Genomic DNA, 19,911 nt, shown 5'->3' with positions numbered 1-19,911 from the left:
GAGTGGCTAATCCACCTTTTCTCACTGAATCAACTATTTAAAAGATGCAGAAAGGAGGCCAACGTGACAATCCCCTTGTAAAAGAAGCTCTGTGGTCAATAATACTTCTCCACATGCCAAAACGTGTCAGCTAATCAATATTTGTAACCCCCATTGGAGGTGATTTCTTGCTATCTACTCTGACTGGATTATAGTGTCACAACATCCTACGAGCAGGAGCAAAGCTGGCTGTACACCTCACCAGCACACTTTCCTGAAAATCCAAAGCCTTTCCTCTCTGTCCACCTTTCCTCTATTGTTGTCTCCAATTTGCCTGATTGGGAACATCCTCTCGAGGGACAGGGGAGAGGAGGAATGGGGTGAGAAACCGTGGGAGGGGGACTGGGATGGGGGCAATGGTTGTATCGTTAATTAATTAAAATACACAAGCCAAAAAAAAAAAAAAAAAAAAACCTTACTACTTAGAAAACAGCTCTTAAATTCTCTCATTCTTCACTGGTATTAAATGGCTAGGGCCTGAAGCAGGTAAGAATAGGCTCCCAAGCCCAGTAGTGTTATGACAATAGTGGACAGAAATGAGACAGAAATTGTTGAGTAAAACCTATTCTGGGGACAGTTTCAAGCATCATAGTTAGGAGTGAAGATCGAGAGGCTCACTCAACAGCTGACAGAGTCCCAGACCTCTGCTAGGTAGCAGCATGGAGCATGTAACTAGAAACAGAAGGATCACTGACCCAAATCCCAAGAGAACATCTGAGATGGTGCCAAAGATTGTCAGAGGAACTAGTTGAACAGAAGGGAGCAACCAAAGAGGCCAGGCCTGTGCAGTTCATTTAGCAAACAAACAAATCCTCCAGTCGCAGTCTATATAGGTGGAGGTACAGCCTAAGGCAGTGGCTTGTAATTAAGTGGAGAAAAAAAAAATGCATCCAGACCTTCTTGAAAGGCTCAGTGACATTTTAAAAAGTAAATAAACATTGCATTTAGAAATACAGAGAAAGAAGAGCCTGTGCTAATGGAGAGAGCCACTTTTGCTATAATGAACATATACAGGAAGCAATAAAGCAAAGAGATGAAAGAACGAGGGAGGAGAAGTGAGAGGAGCAGGGTGAAGATAGAAATAAAGAGGGGGTCACATGGGGTGATCACCAACCAGAGACTAAATGTGCAGCGGACAAATGAGATGTGTGTGTGTGTGTGTGTGTGTGTGTGTGTGTGTGTGTGTGTGTTTTAAAGATTGATGTTATGTATATGAATACACTGTAACTGTCTTCAGACACACAAGAAGAGGGCACATTACAGATGGTTGTGAGCCACCATGTGGTTGCTGGGAATTGAACCCAGGACCTCTGGAAGAGCAGTCAGTGCTCTTAACCACTGAGCCATCTCTCCAGCCCCTGTCCATCTATATTAAAGTGAAAATAAAACCAAACATAGGCGCCTGAAAAGATGGCTAAGCAGCTGAGAGCATTCACTGCTCTCCCACAATGGGCAGCTCACAATCATCTGTTCCCTCCAGCTCCACGGGGATCAGATTCCCTCTTCTGGACTCCACAGGTATCTGCACACACACACACACACACACACACACACACACACACACACACACAAATAAAAACCCATCAATCAATCAATTTTAAAAAATTAAATATAGACTTCTGAATCATTGTAGGGAAGAAATGTTAAAAAGTTCTTGAAAACTTCAGGGAAAAAAAATGAGAACATTCTAAGTTTAAAACATATTAATAGACGTGGATAATGGATTCAGAAAGTAGACCCACACCTTTATTTGCAATCAAACAGAGTTCAGAGACATAGCAGGGAAAGAGCGCTGCACTCCAAAAGTAAGAGATTAACGAGAAAGAAATAGCACCTAGAACTTGCTGCTGAAAATTCTTTAAAGGTAAGGGACAAAGAGTGTCATGTCTTCAAGGTCATCAGCAGGCTGAACTCAAACCACTCCATCACGGTGCTAAATGGTGAAAGACAACGGAATGCTATAAATAGATCTCTCCAGGGAAAAGGTTTTAGCCTCAATATTTCCATTCACTGGCAGGAAATCATTCATGTGAAAATGCACACAAAGAAAATTTTCAGATACAGAAAGAGATGCTAAAACAGCCCCTATTAACTGTGTCTAGAAAGATTAACAGGAATTTAAAGGGCATTAGAGCTGATCGGTATTATTGAAATATTAATGTACACTATCTAGTTTACTTAAAAACCAGCAAATAAAACAAGCCATTAATCTTACTCGGATTGTGAGGGTAATTGGATGGCCATCATATTCTGGCTCATTTGGGTTAAAGCCCAGGGTTGTATCTCTAAGGATGTCTGGCTTCAAAATATATCCAGAGCCTCCATTATCCAAAAATTTCCCGTTTTGCAAATCCATAGGCAGTCCAGGGGTTTGAAAATTCAAGGCCACTGTGATAGAGAAGTATGTTGACACTGTTAGGAAATAGCATAGTTAAGCTCAATGGTGTATTGAAATCTTTAAATACTGCCTAGTTTCATGTTTTCTAAGAATATGGGTCATTTACCTAGTAAGCCATGGATTTTTAAATATGTTATTGCTGTCTTGTCATGGTGGTTTGAATAAAAGTAGTCACCGTAGGCCCATAGGGAGGGGCACTGTTAGGAGGTATGGTTTTGTTGGAGTCGGTGTGGCCTTGGAGGAACTGTGTCGCTAGCTAGGGTGGGTGTTGAGGTTTCAAAGACTCAAGGCTAGGCCCAGTGTCTCTCTTTCTTCCTAATGCCTGAGGATCCAGATGCAGAACTCTCAGCCACTTCTGACCTGGATGCCGTCATGCTTCCCACGATGATGATAATGTACTAACCCTCAGAACTGGAAGCCAGCCCCTATCAAATGCTTTCTTTTGTAAGAGTTGTAAGGGTCATGGTATCTCTTCATAGCAATAGAAACCCTAACTAAGATACTTACTCATGTTACTGTGTGTCTGTGAACTATAACATTCAATTCATAAAATTAAATTATTATATAGTTGTTGGTGGGTGGGTTAGTTTTCAAGACAGGGTCTCATATAGCCCAGATAGAAGCTTCAAACTCTCCATATAAGGGAAGAAAACCTTAAACTCCTGGAGCCCTTGTATCCCTTTCCCTTGTGCTGAGATTTCAGGTATGCCCAGTAATATCTATCTACTGTAGAATTTGGAATAAAAGTCGCATTGAGTATGGATTACAGAAAAGCAGTCCACATGTCAGATAATGTTCAAGGAGTATAAAGATAAAGAAAATAGGGCTGGGGCTCTAGATCAGGAATAGAGTGTTGGTTTAACTTGTATAGGGCCTTAGATTAAAGAGAAGGCACCAACTATACCACAAATATCCAGGTCCAAGTGGTAGATATATTCCCTGAGAAGACAAGAAACTGAGTGCCTACAGAGTGCCTGGTAAGAGGTCCTGGTGTAAGTCCTCCCTCAAGCCCTCACTAACCCACCTGATCCTACTCCCCGTCTCCTCAGGCCTACATGTACACCTCTCCACAGCCCAGGTGATGGAGAATGAGCCCCTGACCCTGGGTGGTTGGTGCTGATGTCATACCTGCTCTATGGTTAGCATCAAGGAGAATCTGGCATGGAGAAATAACCAACCCTGTGACCCTACTCACCTTCTGAGACTGTGAACGTCAAAGCTCATATTAGTTCAAAATGATGAAGGGCACTTGGCTTGAAGAAGACTTGGACCTAACTCCCTCAAATGCACATATTCCAATATCCAGACCTTGGAAAGCCTAGACTAATTCACAAGATCAGGATATTGTAATATTAGTCTAGGCTTTCCAACCTTCAACAACATCTGCCCTCTCCAGCTATTTGGTGAAAAATTTAGCTCTAGACACCAGTGGTTTACCATGAATGCTTGATCGTGCTTCCAGGGCCAAAACTTTTCTGGAAATTTCCATTAACTCACACAAAGAATTCATTTCTACTTACATTTGCAGATAGGTCACTACCCTGCATAACATACCCATCTGACATCCTACATTCCAAAACTCTTGAGGGTTAAAGTTAGAAGAGTCTGCTCTCATCATTTTGGGGTATACTCTGGTGATGAATGCCGCAGTGTGGAAAATAAACTCATGGACTACAAAGAGAAAAAAGAAATGAAAATGTTTGAAGCATTTGTAGCCAGCGAAACAAGATATTTTTGTATTATTACTCACATATGTAAAATAATTCTATGCATGACCTTGGCAAGAATATTTATCAATCACAAAATAAAAAAGAACCCATGCACTTATGCTACAAAATAATTCAGAAAATTTTATAATTATTTCATGGAGCAACTTAAGTACCCTGATCATTTACTTGAACTATTTCAAGATCACACTTCCAAATTAATTCCAAGTTAATACAAGATTACACACAATTCCAAAATTAAATGTTTTAAGTAACATAATCTCCAATTTTTAATCATAATTTTCACCTTAAGATGCACTCGCATGTAAGTCATATGAAGCTACAGGTTTCTAGTTAAATTTATTTAGTGATCATTTCACAGACTTAAAGGAACCCTTGAGTTATCTGGCTTAGCTCCCAATCCTCTGGCACAGCATCTTTCCCTCACGTGCTTCCAATCTCTGCTTTCAACCCTCTATTGCCAATTTCACTACTTCCCAACAGTTTTATCTTTTTTTTATTGGTTATTTTATTTATTTACATTTCAAATGTTATCCCCTTCCCAGTTTCCCCTCCACAAGCCTCCATCCCCATCTCCCTCCCCCTGCCTCTATGAGGGTGCTCCCCCACCCTTTTGCTGAGCTATCCATTTGCTTATACCATGTACATACACGTGCATATGTTATCTATATGCGTTTTGTGCATTTCTGTTTGTCTATATTCTAAGTGACTTGAAATTTAAAACTAATTTGCATCCTTCACCATTTGACTGACGTCCCTTTAGATGAACACAGATGTCATGCTTTTTTTCAAGAGTTTTCTCCTTTCACTGAACAGATCCCATTGGCACAACCATTCCTGACAGTATGACAACCAATCTTGAGAAAAGTGATAGCTATGTAAAGCTCATAGTATTTGCTAATGGGAAAAAAAAATCCTTTCCTCCTTGTCCTAAGCAGTATTCTTTAAAAGGCATTGCTAATTTAAAAGCCAAACATTGTTTTGAAATCATGCTCCCTTCTGCATTGTACAGGAGTCTATATATAGGCACAACATGCACACCTGGGACCTAGAGCTTTACCCTCTACATATGATATATGAATTGTCGCTAAGGTCTCTATGATAGTAGATTCTGAGTATCAATCTGATTGGGTTAAGGAACACCTAGCATCAGTGAGGCACGCTTACAAGTGTGTCCTTAAGGGTATTTCTATGGAGGATTAACTGAGAAAGGCCCCCCCTCGGTGTGGGTGGAATCATCCCCCAGGCTAAGTCCTTGCATTGTTAGTAAAAGTGGGAAAGAAAGGAAAGCAATTGATCACGCGCTTCTGTATCCCTTCCTTCCTTATCTAAAGAGATGTGAGCAAACACTGCCCCCTGCCCCCACAACCATGGAACTGAGATGGGAGCAAACACTGCCCCCTGCCCCCACAACCATGGAACTGAGATGTGAGCAAACACTGCTCCCTGCCCCCACAACCATGGAACTGAGATGTGAGCAAACACTGCCCCCTGCCCCCACAACCATGGAACTGAGATGTGAGCAAACACTGCCCCCTGCCCCCACAACCATGGAACTGAGATGTGAGCAAACACTGCCCCCTGCCCCCACAACCATGGAACAGAGATGTGAGCAAACACTGCCCCCTGCCCCCACAACCATGGAACTGAGATGTGAGCAAACACTGCCCCCTGCCCCCACAACCATGGAACTGAGATGTGAGCAAACACTGCCCCCTGCCCCCACAACCATGGAACTGAGATGTGAGCAAACACTGCCCCCTGCCCCCACAACCATGGAACTGAGATGGGAGCAAACACTGCCCCCTGCCCCCACAACCATGGAACTGAGATGGGAGCAAACACTGCCTCCTGCCCCCACAACCATGGAACTGAGATGGGAGCAAACACTGCCCCCTGCCCCCACAACCATGGAACTGAGATGGGAGCAAACACTGCCTCCTGCCCCCACAACCATGGAACTGCAGCCACCATGTTTTGCCAACCAGGAAGAACTATGTCTCCTCAGACTGTAAGCCACTGTGGCTTCCTTCCTGAGATTGCAGCTTATTGGATATTTGGTCATAACTGTGAGAACAGTGGCTAAACATGTTGCTTCTGAAGCTTAGCACCAGAAATCACACACAGTTTATTACAAATTCCCTTCATGTTCTTTCTAGAAACACGTGGAACTCAAATAAAAGAGAATAAATCTACACATGATCTCAGCATTCGATTAAGAATTACCAATAACTGGGTGGTATATGTCCCTCCATTCCTTTCTGTTTATATGCTAATTTTCAAATGGACTCGTATTATTTATTCCCGTTTACTGGATGCCATTTGTTTTACATTCAGCTGGGATAATGTACTAATCATTCCATTTTGGTGACATTCCAAGATTATATTTTGGGGGATGTTTATGATGATGAGTACAGTAATAGTAGATGTCTATGCAGTTAAATCTTTGTTGCTATCATTAATTATTTAGTATCAATGACTTCTGGTAAAGAAAACACAGTCTACCCTCTTCAAGACATAGTGGCGCTGTGCACAACGTCTGGGATCAGCTCTCCTAATCACTCTTTTAAATTGTGCATATTTAATATAGTAGAGGTAAGAGAGTGTTGACTACTCCCACTATGCACAGTGTTACTGTACTCATGAATTTAAAACGCTGCCTGACACTTTGGAGTGTCAGATGCCGACTTCGTAAAGCAGGTTATTCATTCTCTCTTGACTGTATTATACAGTAAGGAACACACACAACCCAAGGTGAAGAGATGGCTCAGCAGGTAAGAGTTCTCTTTGAACAAACATGCAGACCTAGTTTAGATCCCCAATACTCACATAAAAACCCAGTGTCTTAGTTAGGGTTTCACTGCTGTGAATAGATACCATGACCAAGGCAAGCCTTACAAAGGACATTTAATTGGGGCTGCTTTACAGGTTCAAAGGTTCATTCCATTATCATCAAGGTGGGAGTATGGCAGTATCTAGGCAGGCATGGTGCAGATGAAGCTGAGAGTTCTACATCTTCATCTGAAGGCTGCTAGTGGAAGACTCACTTCCAGGCAGCTAGGATGAGGTCTCAAGGCCATGCCCACAGGGACACACCTACTCCAACATTGCCACACCTCCTAATAGTGTCATTCTGTGGACCAAACATATATAAACCATCAGACCCAGCATGTCTACATGAACCTGAAGCCTCAGCACTGTTCCAGGGCAAGGAGGGGTGTGGATCAGTGAGGCTTGCTGCCTAGCTCCAGTCTCCAGGGAATACGGCAGAGAATGACAGAATAGGGCCTGATGTCTTCATGTGGATCCTACATTGTAACAAATCCACGCATCCACATGCACATATGCACACAAGTCTTCTCTCTCTCTCTCTCTCTCTCTCTCTCTCTCTCTCTCTCTCTCTCTCTCTCTCTCTCTCTCTCCTTCCTCTAAGGCCACAGTGAGATTGTAGTCTGTTTCTGCTTATACTTTCTTCCAGGAAAACCCAAGTGTTTTGTAGCAGGCTCAGCCTGCCACAAGGCCCTGTAACCCATCACTGTTGTATGACCTGTCCACCAAAGGTTGCCCACAGAAGGGTCCATAACTCACATTCTCAATCACAATGCCATGACATTCTTTAAGACAATTAAACAAGGATGGTGGCATACACCTTTAATCTCAGTGCTCTATAGTTCTGGTCTATATAATTATATCTTGTTTTTAAAAAAAATTAAAACACCTAATAGAGTTTTTTTGACATACAACTTAATACAATTTAAAAATATGTTGTTTTATGAATTTCATATTATAGATATTAAGAATTTTTACATAGATAATAAGAATATAAATGCAACTCTAAGTTATATTAAGTGAATTGAAATTTAATAAGGATATACATTCATAAATACTCCCAATACATATTAACCCCTTAGCAAATAATAGAACTGATTTAGATAGTCCATCCTTTGGAGTTGTAAGCACTTACCTCTCAATTTGGAAAGTTTTCGAGCTCGAGACTCTCCAATAGAACTGGTCTCATTAAATTGCTGATACAATCTTGAATATTGGAAGTTTTGGAACTTCTCAGCCTTAGTATAAATGACAAGATCAGATAAGGCCATGGCTATTTTCATCTTCCTCTTCTAAAAATAAAAAAACAACATAGTTGTTGTACTGGATAGTTTTGTGTCAACTTGACACAGCTGGAGTTATCACAGAGAAAGGAGCTTCAGTTGAGGAGATGTCTCCATGAGATCCAACTGTAAGGCATTTTCTCAATTAGTGATCAAGGGGGAAAGGCCCCTTGTGGATGGGACCATCTCTGGACTGGTAGTCTTGGGTTCTATAAGAGAGCAGGCTGAGCAAGCTAGGGGAAGCAAGCCAGTAAAGAACATCCCTCTATGGCCTTTGCATCAGCTCCTGCTCCCTGACCTGCTTGAGTTCCAGTCCTGACTTCCCTTGGTGATGAACAGCAGCATGGAAGTGTAAGCCGAATAAACCCTTTCCTCCCCAACATGCTTCTTGGTCATGATGTTTGTGCAGGAATAGAAACCCTGACTAAGACAGTTGTTTTACATTTCACATTTTTGAAATTTTCCTTTTATAATTAAAAAAAATGCTTTTAAACAGATCACTTCAGTTTCTTAAGGTTATCTCCCCAAAACTCTTTGGGTTAAGTCAGTGTGATTACTTTTATGGTCACAGTATTTATTGATCATAAGCATTACACTAGCCTTAAAATCTATTTAATATGTTAAGATTTGAGAATAGTAATTTTTAGTATTTTCTTGGCCTCCAAAGATCTTAGGTTATTCTCATAAATTCTACAAATTTAAGAATTGTAGCCATAAAAATATTTCCAGTTTGCTCTGACAGTTTGGGATAATCTTTATTGTGTAGTAGACAATTGTTCTTCTACTGTATTTTCCTAAGCCATGTCTCAGGTTTATGAAAAAAATCCCTTGCTCATGCTTATACTATACATGAATAGTTGACACCAGTACATCTGTGATAGGTTTCTTCATAACATCCTCACTCTTACACCTCATTACACTTTCCTTTGATACATCCATTTTTCCCACCACCCTCTCCCGTGGTCCCATTGGCTGACTCCAGTTCTTCCCCTCCTCCATTTTCATGTTATATGGATTCCCCTAGCTTCTCTTACCCCACCCATCTCAGTCCTTATAGTTTGTCATTCTTTCTAGTCATCCTCATCCTAATATGTTCATCAAGTGTGAGGATTGAGTGTAGAGGCAATAAAGGAAGCTGGAGGGGACCATGGAGTGGATGTGATCTAAACACGTTGTGTTCATGTATGAAATTACAAAAAGGTAAAGATTTTAAAGGATAAATAGTAGAAAGGTTTATAAAAGACCTACAACTAAAAATAATGATAATTCAGTTGATTTGAAAGATAAGACAGAATTTGAAGAAGTGGGAACTAAAAACCAACACATTGAATCCATCAAATGAAAAAATAAGCAAGGTTAACAAACTTCTATCCAAACTAATCAAAAGAGAGAATATCACAAAAAAACTAAGGTTAGAGATGAAGAGGATGTTTCAACGGATTCTGGTGAGGTACAAAGGATTATTAGGAAATACGTTGAAAACTTATATTCAAAAGAAAAATCTACAAAAGGGGACAATTTCCTAGATGTATATGGCTTTTGTGTGTTTAAATACAAATCATGCCAAAAGGCTTCCACAATCCCAGCTGACCACCTCAGCTTCAGCAGTTGATACAAAAAGGAAAATCATGGCAGATGCAAAACAAAATGTTTCTCACTTAGATAGCTTGCTTTGGCAATAATCTTCCCCAAATACAAAGAAACAAAGATGCACAAAGTTCTGTCTGCCTAGTTGGAAACACTACACCAAGCCATCCCTCAGTTAAGATTCTTTTCAGTGAACTATTCACTTGAGGAGAAAATAAGTTCCCACCTCTGTCAAATAAACCGGACTTAGCATGTAACATCACCGGTGCATTTTAACATAGTCATATGAATCCATTTAATACTCTGCAGAATTAACACTGCTTCTGTTGCCTCTGTCTCTATTACAAGGCAGAGAAATTGTATCATGTGCATGATTTCTACTGTGTAAAATGCCTACTATAGTCAAGAGCTCATAATAAATGTCTCCTGCAGTGAAAGTATCTTAGGAAAGGCTACCACAAAAAGAGGTAGATTTCTACTGTTTCTGTCCTCTGTTGACTTCTTTCCAAGTACAATTTTAAATTGGACTCAGGTTTTCATGAAGAAGCAGCTGACCCCTTATGTAAAGTTATTCCAACTCTTCTCCAAGAGCACTAGAAAACTTTGATCACTTTTCTCCAGAAACCTATTCTCACCCTTTTCTTGACGCCTGTTACTCCGCTCAATGTCGAGGGGTCTGCTTCCTTCTCCTCCTTGATCCGTGATAGGAAGTCATCCCATGTTTCTGGATCCATTCCTGAGTCTTCATCACCATCTTCATAGATTACTTCTTTCCATTCTAGCACTTGGCCACTTTTGTCGGTTCCTATCCTCTCATGGGTTTCAGATAAGGTTCCCACCTTCCTGTTTTTCACTAATATTTTGAATTTTAGTGCCTACAAAGAAACAGTCAGACATGAAACAGATGTATAAGTCATCACTGTGAACTTGAGAAATACCCCCAACATACAAACAATAAAGAGAAAGTGGGACTAAGTCTGGGAATTCACCTACAGCAGCAAGGTATAGCAGGACCTCATGTTTTGGAATATTATTCATGCTCATTAAAAGCAAGTGACCATGAGTCGTTCTAAAAGAAGCCTATTGTGATGGGGATTTCCTCTAAGTGATCTTCTTTCATATTTCACAAGTTGCCAAATTTGAGATAGGTTGGAAAGTGTATTGAAATGTTTGACACACTGCTGAATTTTAAAAGGTTACTACTTCCAGCAGTAGAAACGATACTCTCATCCAATATTAAAACAACCAGTGGGATCGGGTATATGAAGATGTCCACCACCAGCCTGTCTAACATCTAATATGGATTGCATTTAAAACTTATAAAGCCTCTTCGGTTGTAACCAACTTGGTATCTGCAGTCCATCAAATCACGGATGGGACAAACTTGACCACCATCAGGGGTGCTCATTCAATTCACATTCACACTGAATTCAACCCCTTCTGATACCTTTCACAACTATCTCCACCCATTTCAAAAATTCATTAATATATTTTGGTGCCTGGTGTGTATGCTACATACAACACTGAAATACGTGTCCTAAGGAGACAATAGTCTTCGTTCCTTCCATCAGCCCTACACCTTGATTCTTCCTTTTTGATGACCCTTAAATTACTCTGAAATATGCAGTTTACAAAAATGTATTCTGTGCCCACATGCCAAGGGCACCAGGAATGGTGCTTCCTAAAGGGACACATTTGGGGGGTGTACTCCACAATTAATAAGTCAAAGTCTTAAATGATTTTTCATGACTCAAGCATCCATTAACTGGATTCAGTCCTCCCTCATCGCATTGAATTTGCCCTTTCCAGTTCTCTAATGAACACCTGAATCCTGAATGAGGGTACAAAGCTAATTGCTTTCCTAGTTTTAACTTTGCTGTGAGTTTCTCCTGCTTTTTTGGTGGTGGGTAAGGGGATAAAACTTATTTCATTGTGAAAGGTTAAAATCTAGCATGACTCCCCACAGCATGGGTATCCTAATTGTATAGAAGTTTGTTGAGATCTATGGATTTGGGGTTAAAGTTTTAATAAAAGCTTTTTAAGTCTTAGATTGTAGGTCTGGAATAAGGCTAAGATGGCAATTTCCCAGGTAATTATCTCTGTCGCTGAAGACTGAACACAGCGTGAAAAGGGGAACTTTATCTTTAATTACTCATTGATTCCTCGGAGAGCATGTCCTTACTGTAGTGTGGAAGCCAAAACATCAGTGAAAGCTATAAAGAGGAAAGCAAAAGAAAAAAATTAAGGCAGAAAAAGAAAAGAAAAAAAAAAAAAGACGTGCTAATAGAAGACAATATTCATAGAGAATTGTTTCAAGTTTTCCAGAATTGGATCGCGGCTCCGAGCTGCATCTTTGATGATTTGTGTTCAGCATTTTGCAGCAAGTCTTATAGTTTTGCCACAACTGAACATACTTAGTCTTTCATGGGTAGAAGAGTCATGGTTTTCCCACTCATCAATTAATTTTTGTTGTCTGTCTGAGTTCTATCATGTGATCACAGTCATTAAAAAAAAATTCTCTCACTCACTCAAAATATATAAGGGAAAATATTCAAATACCACAAAAATAATGCTACATTACCAAAACTGTAGATACACCAAAATTCAGGTATTGACTATTAGAAAATATTACTTGAGGAAAAGAAAACTCATTTATTCGATGGCATTGGGGGTTCTGTATCGGCCAAGGAAAACTCGGGGAAGTGGTAAGATATTTGAATTTGAGAGAGCAGATCACACTGCATCTATGCCTAAAGTAGTATCGAACTATTTCGATATGAGCATTTTAAGGAAAGAAAAAAAAGAGATAACAGGTCCTATGTGTTGCTGGGGAAACAATACTTACTCTGAGATAGACCCATTTGGATAGATCAGTAGAAAGACTTGGGATGACCAAATGAGAAGGAGGAAGGGGACAGAGATAGGAAGGAGCCCTAGGGGCTAACTGAGAAGGGAAGAAACTCGCTACCAGTTTGTTGATATTTTGAGTATGGATTCTATTTATAACCTGAGCATCTCACCTCTTTCTTAACCTTTAGCTTATAAAATATATCAAATTCCTGAATTTTTATATTAAAATGCCTTCATAGTTTGGACCCTAGGGGCTAACTGAGAAGGGAAGAAACTCGTAACCAGTTTGTTGATATTTTGAGTATGGATTCTATTTATAACCTGAGCATCTCACCTCTTTCTTAACCTTTAGCTTATAAAATATATCAAATTCCTGAATTTTTATATTAAAATGCCTTCATAGTTTGGACCCATGGATGAAGTGATGAACTCCATAATCAAAAGGTGGATTTTTACATCTATCTCTGCATTTTTTTCCTTTTCCTGCTGCTGTTCTAAAATATCTTGACAAAAGCCACTTAAAGGAGAAAGGATTTATCTCAGCCTACAGGACCATGTTACATTCCATCACAGCAGGACGGTCATAGCAGCAGGGGCTCAGGAGCTGGTCACACAGCATCCACCATCAGGAACAGAGAGCAGTGACCTCATGCACACTGGCGCTCCACTTGTCTCGTGCATTAGACAGTCTAGGCTCCATTCACAGTTAAAATGAGCCTTCCCACATTAGTTAGCACAAGCAAGGCAATCTCTCCCGCAGGAATATCCAGAGTCCAACCCTCCCAGTGACTCTAGATTCTGTTGAGTTGCAATTAACAAAAGCCACCAGAGTTTATGAATGTTTCTTTCTTCACCAATTTAAAAAAAAAAAAAAAACATTTCTTGGGCACTGCATAGCAAAACCAGCTTCTCTAGGAAATAATCAAAACTAAGTTGTGTGCTGGTCTCTAACCTAGGTGCAAAGGTGATCGCCATCTGTTCTTTGTTTTTTTCTTACCCCCCCACCCCCCACCCCCCCACCCCCCCCACCCCACCCACCCCCCCACACACACACATTAAGCTTCCCAGGCGAAGCGTTACCTCTGGAGACGGCAGTGTATCTGGAAACTCCTCAAGCATGTCCGAAAGCAGGAAGTCTCCAAAGGTATTCTGCAGAATGCTAGCCATCACTTCCTGCTGACCAGGGGAGCAGTGATTTTCTAAGGACAGCACCACTGGGTAATCAGATGTCTAGAATAGGAAGCGTTGCTATGGTTACTCACCAGCACTTCTAAATTGCCCTAATGCAAATCGTCTAAACATTTATCTCAAAATTCATCTCCAACTTTTTTTCTTCAAAATAAGCATGCTTTAAACTGAAAATGACCTTAGCATTTGACAGAGTGAAGATTTATGGAAAGAGGACAATTCTTGATTGCCTTGAAAGTATGCGCAAAGCCTGAAACACCATCAGTGTGAAATTATTTCAGTAAGCTATATAAGGTCCATGGAAAGAAATGGTGTACGTTCTTAGCAAGTAATTGAAGAGCAGGCCTGGAGGCTTAGGCTTGTAGTACCAGCGACTCATGAGGCTGAGGGAAGACGATCCCATATTCAAGGCTAGTCTGTGCTAAAGAGTCTAAGGCCAGCCTTGGCAACTAAGTGAGACCTTGCCTTAAAACAAAAAGTAAACCTAGAGCTGGAGATATAGCTCATTGATAGCATATTTGCCTAGCATGCAGAAGACCCTGGGTTCAACATTCAGTGTTCAACTCTGCCCCCACACAATCTGTGAGGCTGTATACAACACCATAGAAATGGCTCTAATGTATTTTTATGAGAGGAAAACTTGCCTAGAAGACTTTGGGTGTTGGAAGTTCCCCAAAGATTCAGGAAGCATGCTTAGTTACAAAATAATGGTCTCATTACAACACTTTAATACATGTGTATCATTGTGCTTGGTTTATATTCATACACACACACACACACACACACACACACACACACACACACCACTCAAGTATTATTTGCTGCTTACCATAAATGGAATTTCCTTTAAACTTTCACTTTCAGTTAGGTCATTTGTTTATTTAAAAATGTTTTTAATTTTTACTCAGATTTTCGTATCTATAAATTTACTGAATCCGTTTGCTAGCTCTCAGTTGTTTGTAGAATGTTTGGGAATTTTCATGAGCTTTATATGTGTTATCATGTCATCTGAATATAGAGAAACTTTCATTTCTTCCGTCATAAACTTTAATGTCCTTTATTGATCTCTTTTTACTTTTGGTACGTATTGAATGTGTGTACTAATACATGCATGCTTATGCATATTCTTACCATGGCACAGGTATGGAGGTCAGAGGACAGCTTGAAGAGTTGGCTTTCTCCTTCAGTGTGTGTATTCAGGCATCTAACTCAGTTTGTCAGGCTTGGTGGCCAGCACGTTTGTACGCTGAGCCTCTCACCAGCCCATCGCCTTACTGTTCTTGTCCAATCGTTCCTCCCTGTTGTTTGGAATCTTAGAAAATTTAGACTTTTACACCCTTGTGAGGACTTTGAATATTAAGAGTGTGCTTATTGCCTTGTGGTATCTAGTTATCCTAAGTGATGGGTACCACTCAACATATAGGAAAAGCATTTGGGGCAAAGGGAGCATTGAGTACTGAGAACTTTAGATGTACCTGAAAACCAAAACCAAAACCCCGAGTGAACAGGGACAGAGGTCACGGAAAACCAGTCACGTGAGGCCCTGTGAGTCAAGGGTAGAGTCTACCTTTGGTTCTGAAAGTCTTTGCAAGTGGGCATGATGTGGCCAGCTGCATCGTCATTCTGATGTACATGATGAATAAGAAACAAATACAAAGTTCTGACTTCTGGTTCATATTTTACAGATTAGGTGGTGTAGTCCCAGGGAACACGGAGTTTACTGAACCTCTACGTTTCCTTTTTGTGGACATTTAATGTAATTGCTGAGGAAATCCTAGTTCAAAAGCTCTTTGACTGTACAACAGTTACAGTTTGAAAGAAATCAGCTATGTTAAATTTTCAAAACAGACTGTCTGAAGCAATTAGCAAGCTTAGAAAAGTAGAGCCAAGTAATATGCAAAATTCCCTTTAAAAAAAAAATCTCACAAGAGATTACTAAAAATCAGCCCCAAATCAGATTAGACTTGTAAAGGGAACTGAGTTCTACTAAATGTAGTTCACAGCTGTAAGTAATGGATTAGTCAATTTAAATCCTAAAGTGTCCCTCAGAGCCCTATGTGTTATCACTATTGTAGCAAAAAATAATGTCAGCAATTGAGGTCTTGGATTGTTGCCACATTTTATTTTAGTTTTGTCTTAAAGGTAAAATATTTTTTAAAGGCTCATGGTTCCTAGATCAGTATATCAAGCTTTGGGTTAATAACACATAAGAGAAATAAATACATTTTTAGCATAATACAACACACACACACACACACACACACACACACACACACACACACACACACGATGAAACAAGAAGTCCCATGACCATTCACTACCTTTCACTTTGATAAACCTACCTTTGGCTACTAAATATTACATGGATTCTGATACCTATCATAGCTTAAAAGTTAAAATCTCACAGATTTAAAGTAAGGCCTTGCTGTATAGCATTTGGGAGTAGTAAAGTCTTTAAATGCCTGCATTGGAGACGCACACATACCACAAAGGCATACTTGTTTATTGCTTGGACCACAGTTTTGAAGAGAAGCTTGCTGGTGAATGTGTAACCGTGGTACACAATGGGTTCATTTTGGGATCCATCCCAGCAGTCAATTTCCAGACAGCGGCAGCCTTTCACAAGAGCACTAGCAAAAGGGAGGCAAAATAGTGTCATATCTAGACCATGAACCATGGGTAGAATAAGATCAAAATGTTCAGACTTTTAAAATAAATGGATGAGCCAGTCTGCAATAGAGAGAAGTTTTGGATCCTAGGAACTTGCAGCCTTATGAAATAGAAACACTCTCTTTGCGTCTGTCCTACAAATGGTCTCTGCTCCTCCCTAGTCATACAGGTTACTCTTCATTGCTCTTATCACAAAGCTAGTGTGTACTGGGATGGGAAGGGAGTGGCTGCCTCTAGTTATAGCTTCGAAGCCTTTGTCCCCAGTCCAGACAGTATTGCTAATGGCGATGGAGATCCCATTGACTTTGTTATAGTTGTAATGGGATAACAAACAGCCGTCTTTAAATTCAAAGATACTTTAGCAAAGTTGTACCTCATTCTTTTCATCACACAAAGTTTCGGGAGGTGAAAAACACTGTGAGAAGCAGAATGGGGGAAGAGAAATCATGGCCACCAGCAGAGAAAGATTGAGCTTGACAGCTCAGCAGCCATGCTTTCCCAGCTCACAGCACTTCATGCAAGGACAGTTTCAATCCTAGTGCAACTATATAGGCCAGGAAGTCTGCAGTTACACACACCAGGAAGCCTGAAGCTACACACACCTGGAAGCCTGCAGCTACACACACCTGGAAGCCTGCAGCAACACACACCAGGAAGCCTGCAGCTACACACACCAGGAAGCCTGCAGCTACACACACCAGGAAGCCTGCAGCTACACACACCAGGAAGCCTGCAGCTACACACACCTGGAAGCCTGCAGCAACACACACCAGGAAGCCTGCAGCTACACACACCTGGAAGCCTGCAGCTACACACACCTGGAAGCCTGCAGCTACACACACCTGGAAGCCTGCAGCAACACACACCAGGAAGCCTGCAGCTACACACACCAGGAAGCCTGCAGCTACACACACCAGGAAGCCTGCAGCTACACACACCAGGAAGCCTGCAGTTACACACACCAGGAAACCTGCAGCTATAAACACCAGAAGCCTGCAGCTACACACACCAGAAGCCTGCATACCTGCTCATCTACACTGCTTTGACGCACACAATCTCTTTGGAGTAAATGTTGAGTGAATGCACCAATTTCACAGCTTTCTCCAAACTGAGGAAAATATATTCCCACTTCTGCTCAAGTCTAAAACTGATTTGATTTTCCATCTATCAAATAAATCGGTTTCTTGATCTACACATAAATTGTATCTTGGGTTTTGAAGTCAGTTGTACCCACTGGGTCTAAATGGATTTTCAATGTTCTTACTCAAAGAGAGACTGACATTTTAATAAACATATACCTTTATTTAAACGGTGGCAACCAGAGAAGATTGCATTCCGTTTTCTCACTGACTTGATAACGGTGAATGTGCACAAATAAAGCTGTTGCTACAGTCTTTGGGGACATCTTTGGACAGTCATTTCATGTCGGTGGGAAATGGGTTTGACTTTTATCAGAGTTTACTACATTTTCTCGATTTAATTATAAACATTGTTTTACCCGGATCAGGATACAGTTCAGGGGCAGGGTGCTTTGCTAAGATAAACAGAGCCTTAGCTTAATCCTTGGGATTACAAACAGGAAGTCTAGTGAGTTAGTCAATTGTGCCTAATAGAAATAAGGTGCTTTCTATTTCACATGTATACCCAGTTGCTTTGAACTAAATGCACTTTCCTTCTTTTGTTTTCCTGTGTCCATGTCATGACTGGGATCTACCATGCCAACACAAAGGCCAGTGCCACTGACACAGGGCACAGATATGGTCCACTGCCATTGGCTAGACTCCCACACCACTGTTCCATGCGCCCTGAGTGCCAGGAGACTGAGAAGCTACACGCTCACACAAACTGTCTGATATAGAATCAACTATTCAGCAATGGTTTGTGTTTGTGTGAGAAAAGAGCAGGTGCTCTGGTGCCTAAGAAGAAAAGGAAAGCAGACTCAACTAAATTACATCCTTGAAAGAGACAGCGCTGTATAGAGCCAGGCTGAGTTGAAGCAGCAGAGTGCTAGAAGACACTCATTTGAGAATGAGATGAAGCAGTTCTCTCGTCTAAGCATGAAACCTCTCTCTCTGCAGAGAAAGGGCTGACGGCCAGAAGTATGTTATGTCATCTGTTTTCTCTAGGTGACTAATTCTTGGGTGGTGTATTGAGTCTCACAAGAAAGGGTTTTGGTGGCCACAAGTGGACATGGCAATATGATTTGAGTTGGCACCATGGAGGCACATAGAGGAATGTTCATAAACATTCTACCATGCACAGCATGGACCCCTACCACCAAAAGGCATTTGCTTCAAACATGAGAATGTGAGAAAGGCTGGCCCCACGTTGTTATAGCATGGAGACGGGACCATGGTTCCAGCATAACAAGCCTGTATCAATCAGCAGTCTTCCCAAACAGCATACCAGGTGATCATATGAGGAGATATACATTCCAGGACAAACACTTCTCCAGGTACCATCCTAGTCCCTCTCTGAGGAGCTGAGTTGAGGATTACTTGAGAATACAGTGAAAGACTTAGAGACTGTGAAAACAAGTCAGTATGCTGCACTCAAGTAAATAATACTATGTGTTTCTTGGGGCTTCGAAAAAAAGAGAACGGGTGGATTTTCTGTGTCTTGGAGGCATCACCAATACAAACTAAAATATTTGTTGGGGGTTATGGGGGCTGTAATTTTACAGCGCATACCTCATTACCCAGATGTGTAGTGATGGACCATAATGTAAAACTGCAGAACTGTGGTCCATTTTTTCTTGTGTTAAAGGAACGTCTCTGGAGGGCTGAGAGAAGGGAATTGCTTAACCACCATTATTTCCTGCAGAGTCAGCTAAGGTGCTAATTCTAGGATCCTTAAACTGGGGTAAGTTTGTAGAATTATAAATGAACACATTTCTTGGCTTTGAAGCTTTTTTTTTTTTACAAGTTCTTGGATTTTTAAGTTAGAAAAGAAAGACAGAGCCTTTGCTTGTACTGTCTTCTAACGCCCAGGAAAGGATGCTTGCTTTGCCCTCCGTTTAGGGCTTATCAAGCCAGGCTGGGCTGTGCTTCTCAGCAATACAGAATCTCTGTTCTCTAGAGTCCTGCTGCACGGTGAACTCAGACTCTGCAGCAGCATGAAGAACCGTATCTGAAACTTGGTCTGTACAGAAACCTTTAACAAAGATTTTAGACAACAATAACGGTTACTGCTGCTCCTTTAAGCTGTCTCGATTTGAATCAACCTTCGCAAAAACTGCACAGCCAGAACCTTGATCCCTGCCAAAAAGGTTTAAGTGGGTTGTGGCTATCTGGGGACAGGCATGTGATCTGCCGCCCCCTCCCATTTGACTCTGGTTCTT

General features: G+C 40.9%; 1 protein-coding gene across 2 annotated transcripts in view; it reads right to left on the bottom strand.

The window, feature by feature from the left end:
* Plcz1 (phospholipase C zeta 1) overlaps nucleotides 1–19,911 on the bottom strand; it is a 58,973-nt gene that overhangs the window by 10,949 nt on the left and 28,113 nt on the right. For both annotated transcript variants that reach the window (XM_021165691.3, XM_021165689.3), the window contains 6 exons: nucleotides 16,387–16,531; nucleotides 13,794–13,943; nucleotides 10,499–10,738; nucleotides 8,129–8,285; nucleotides 3,992–4,108; nucleotides 2,255–2,427 (listed from right to left, as the gene is read on the bottom strand). In XM_021165691.3, the coding sequence (XP_021021350.1) occupies nucleotides 2,255–2,427; nucleotides 3,992–4,108; nucleotides 8,129–8,285; nucleotides 10,499–10,738; nucleotides 13,794–13,943; nucleotides 16,387–16,531 (982 nt within the window). The remainder of the gene's footprint in view (nucleotides 1–2,254; nucleotides 2,428–3,991; nucleotides 4,109–8,128; nucleotides 8,286–10,498; nucleotides 10,739–13,793; nucleotides 13,944–16,386; nucleotides 16,532–19,911) is intronic.

Source organism: Mus caroli, unplaced genomic scaffold, assembly GCF_978045245.1.
Source record: "Mus caroli unplaced genomic scaffold, Mus_caroli_1 scaffold_7, whole genome shotgun sequence".
Classification (NCBI taxonomy): domain Eukaryota; kingdom Metazoa; phylum Chordata; class Mammalia; order Rodentia; family Muridae; genus Mus; species Mus caroli.
Note: the sequence above shows the minus strand (reverse complement) of the source record. Positions and strands in the feature narration are given on the sequence as shown.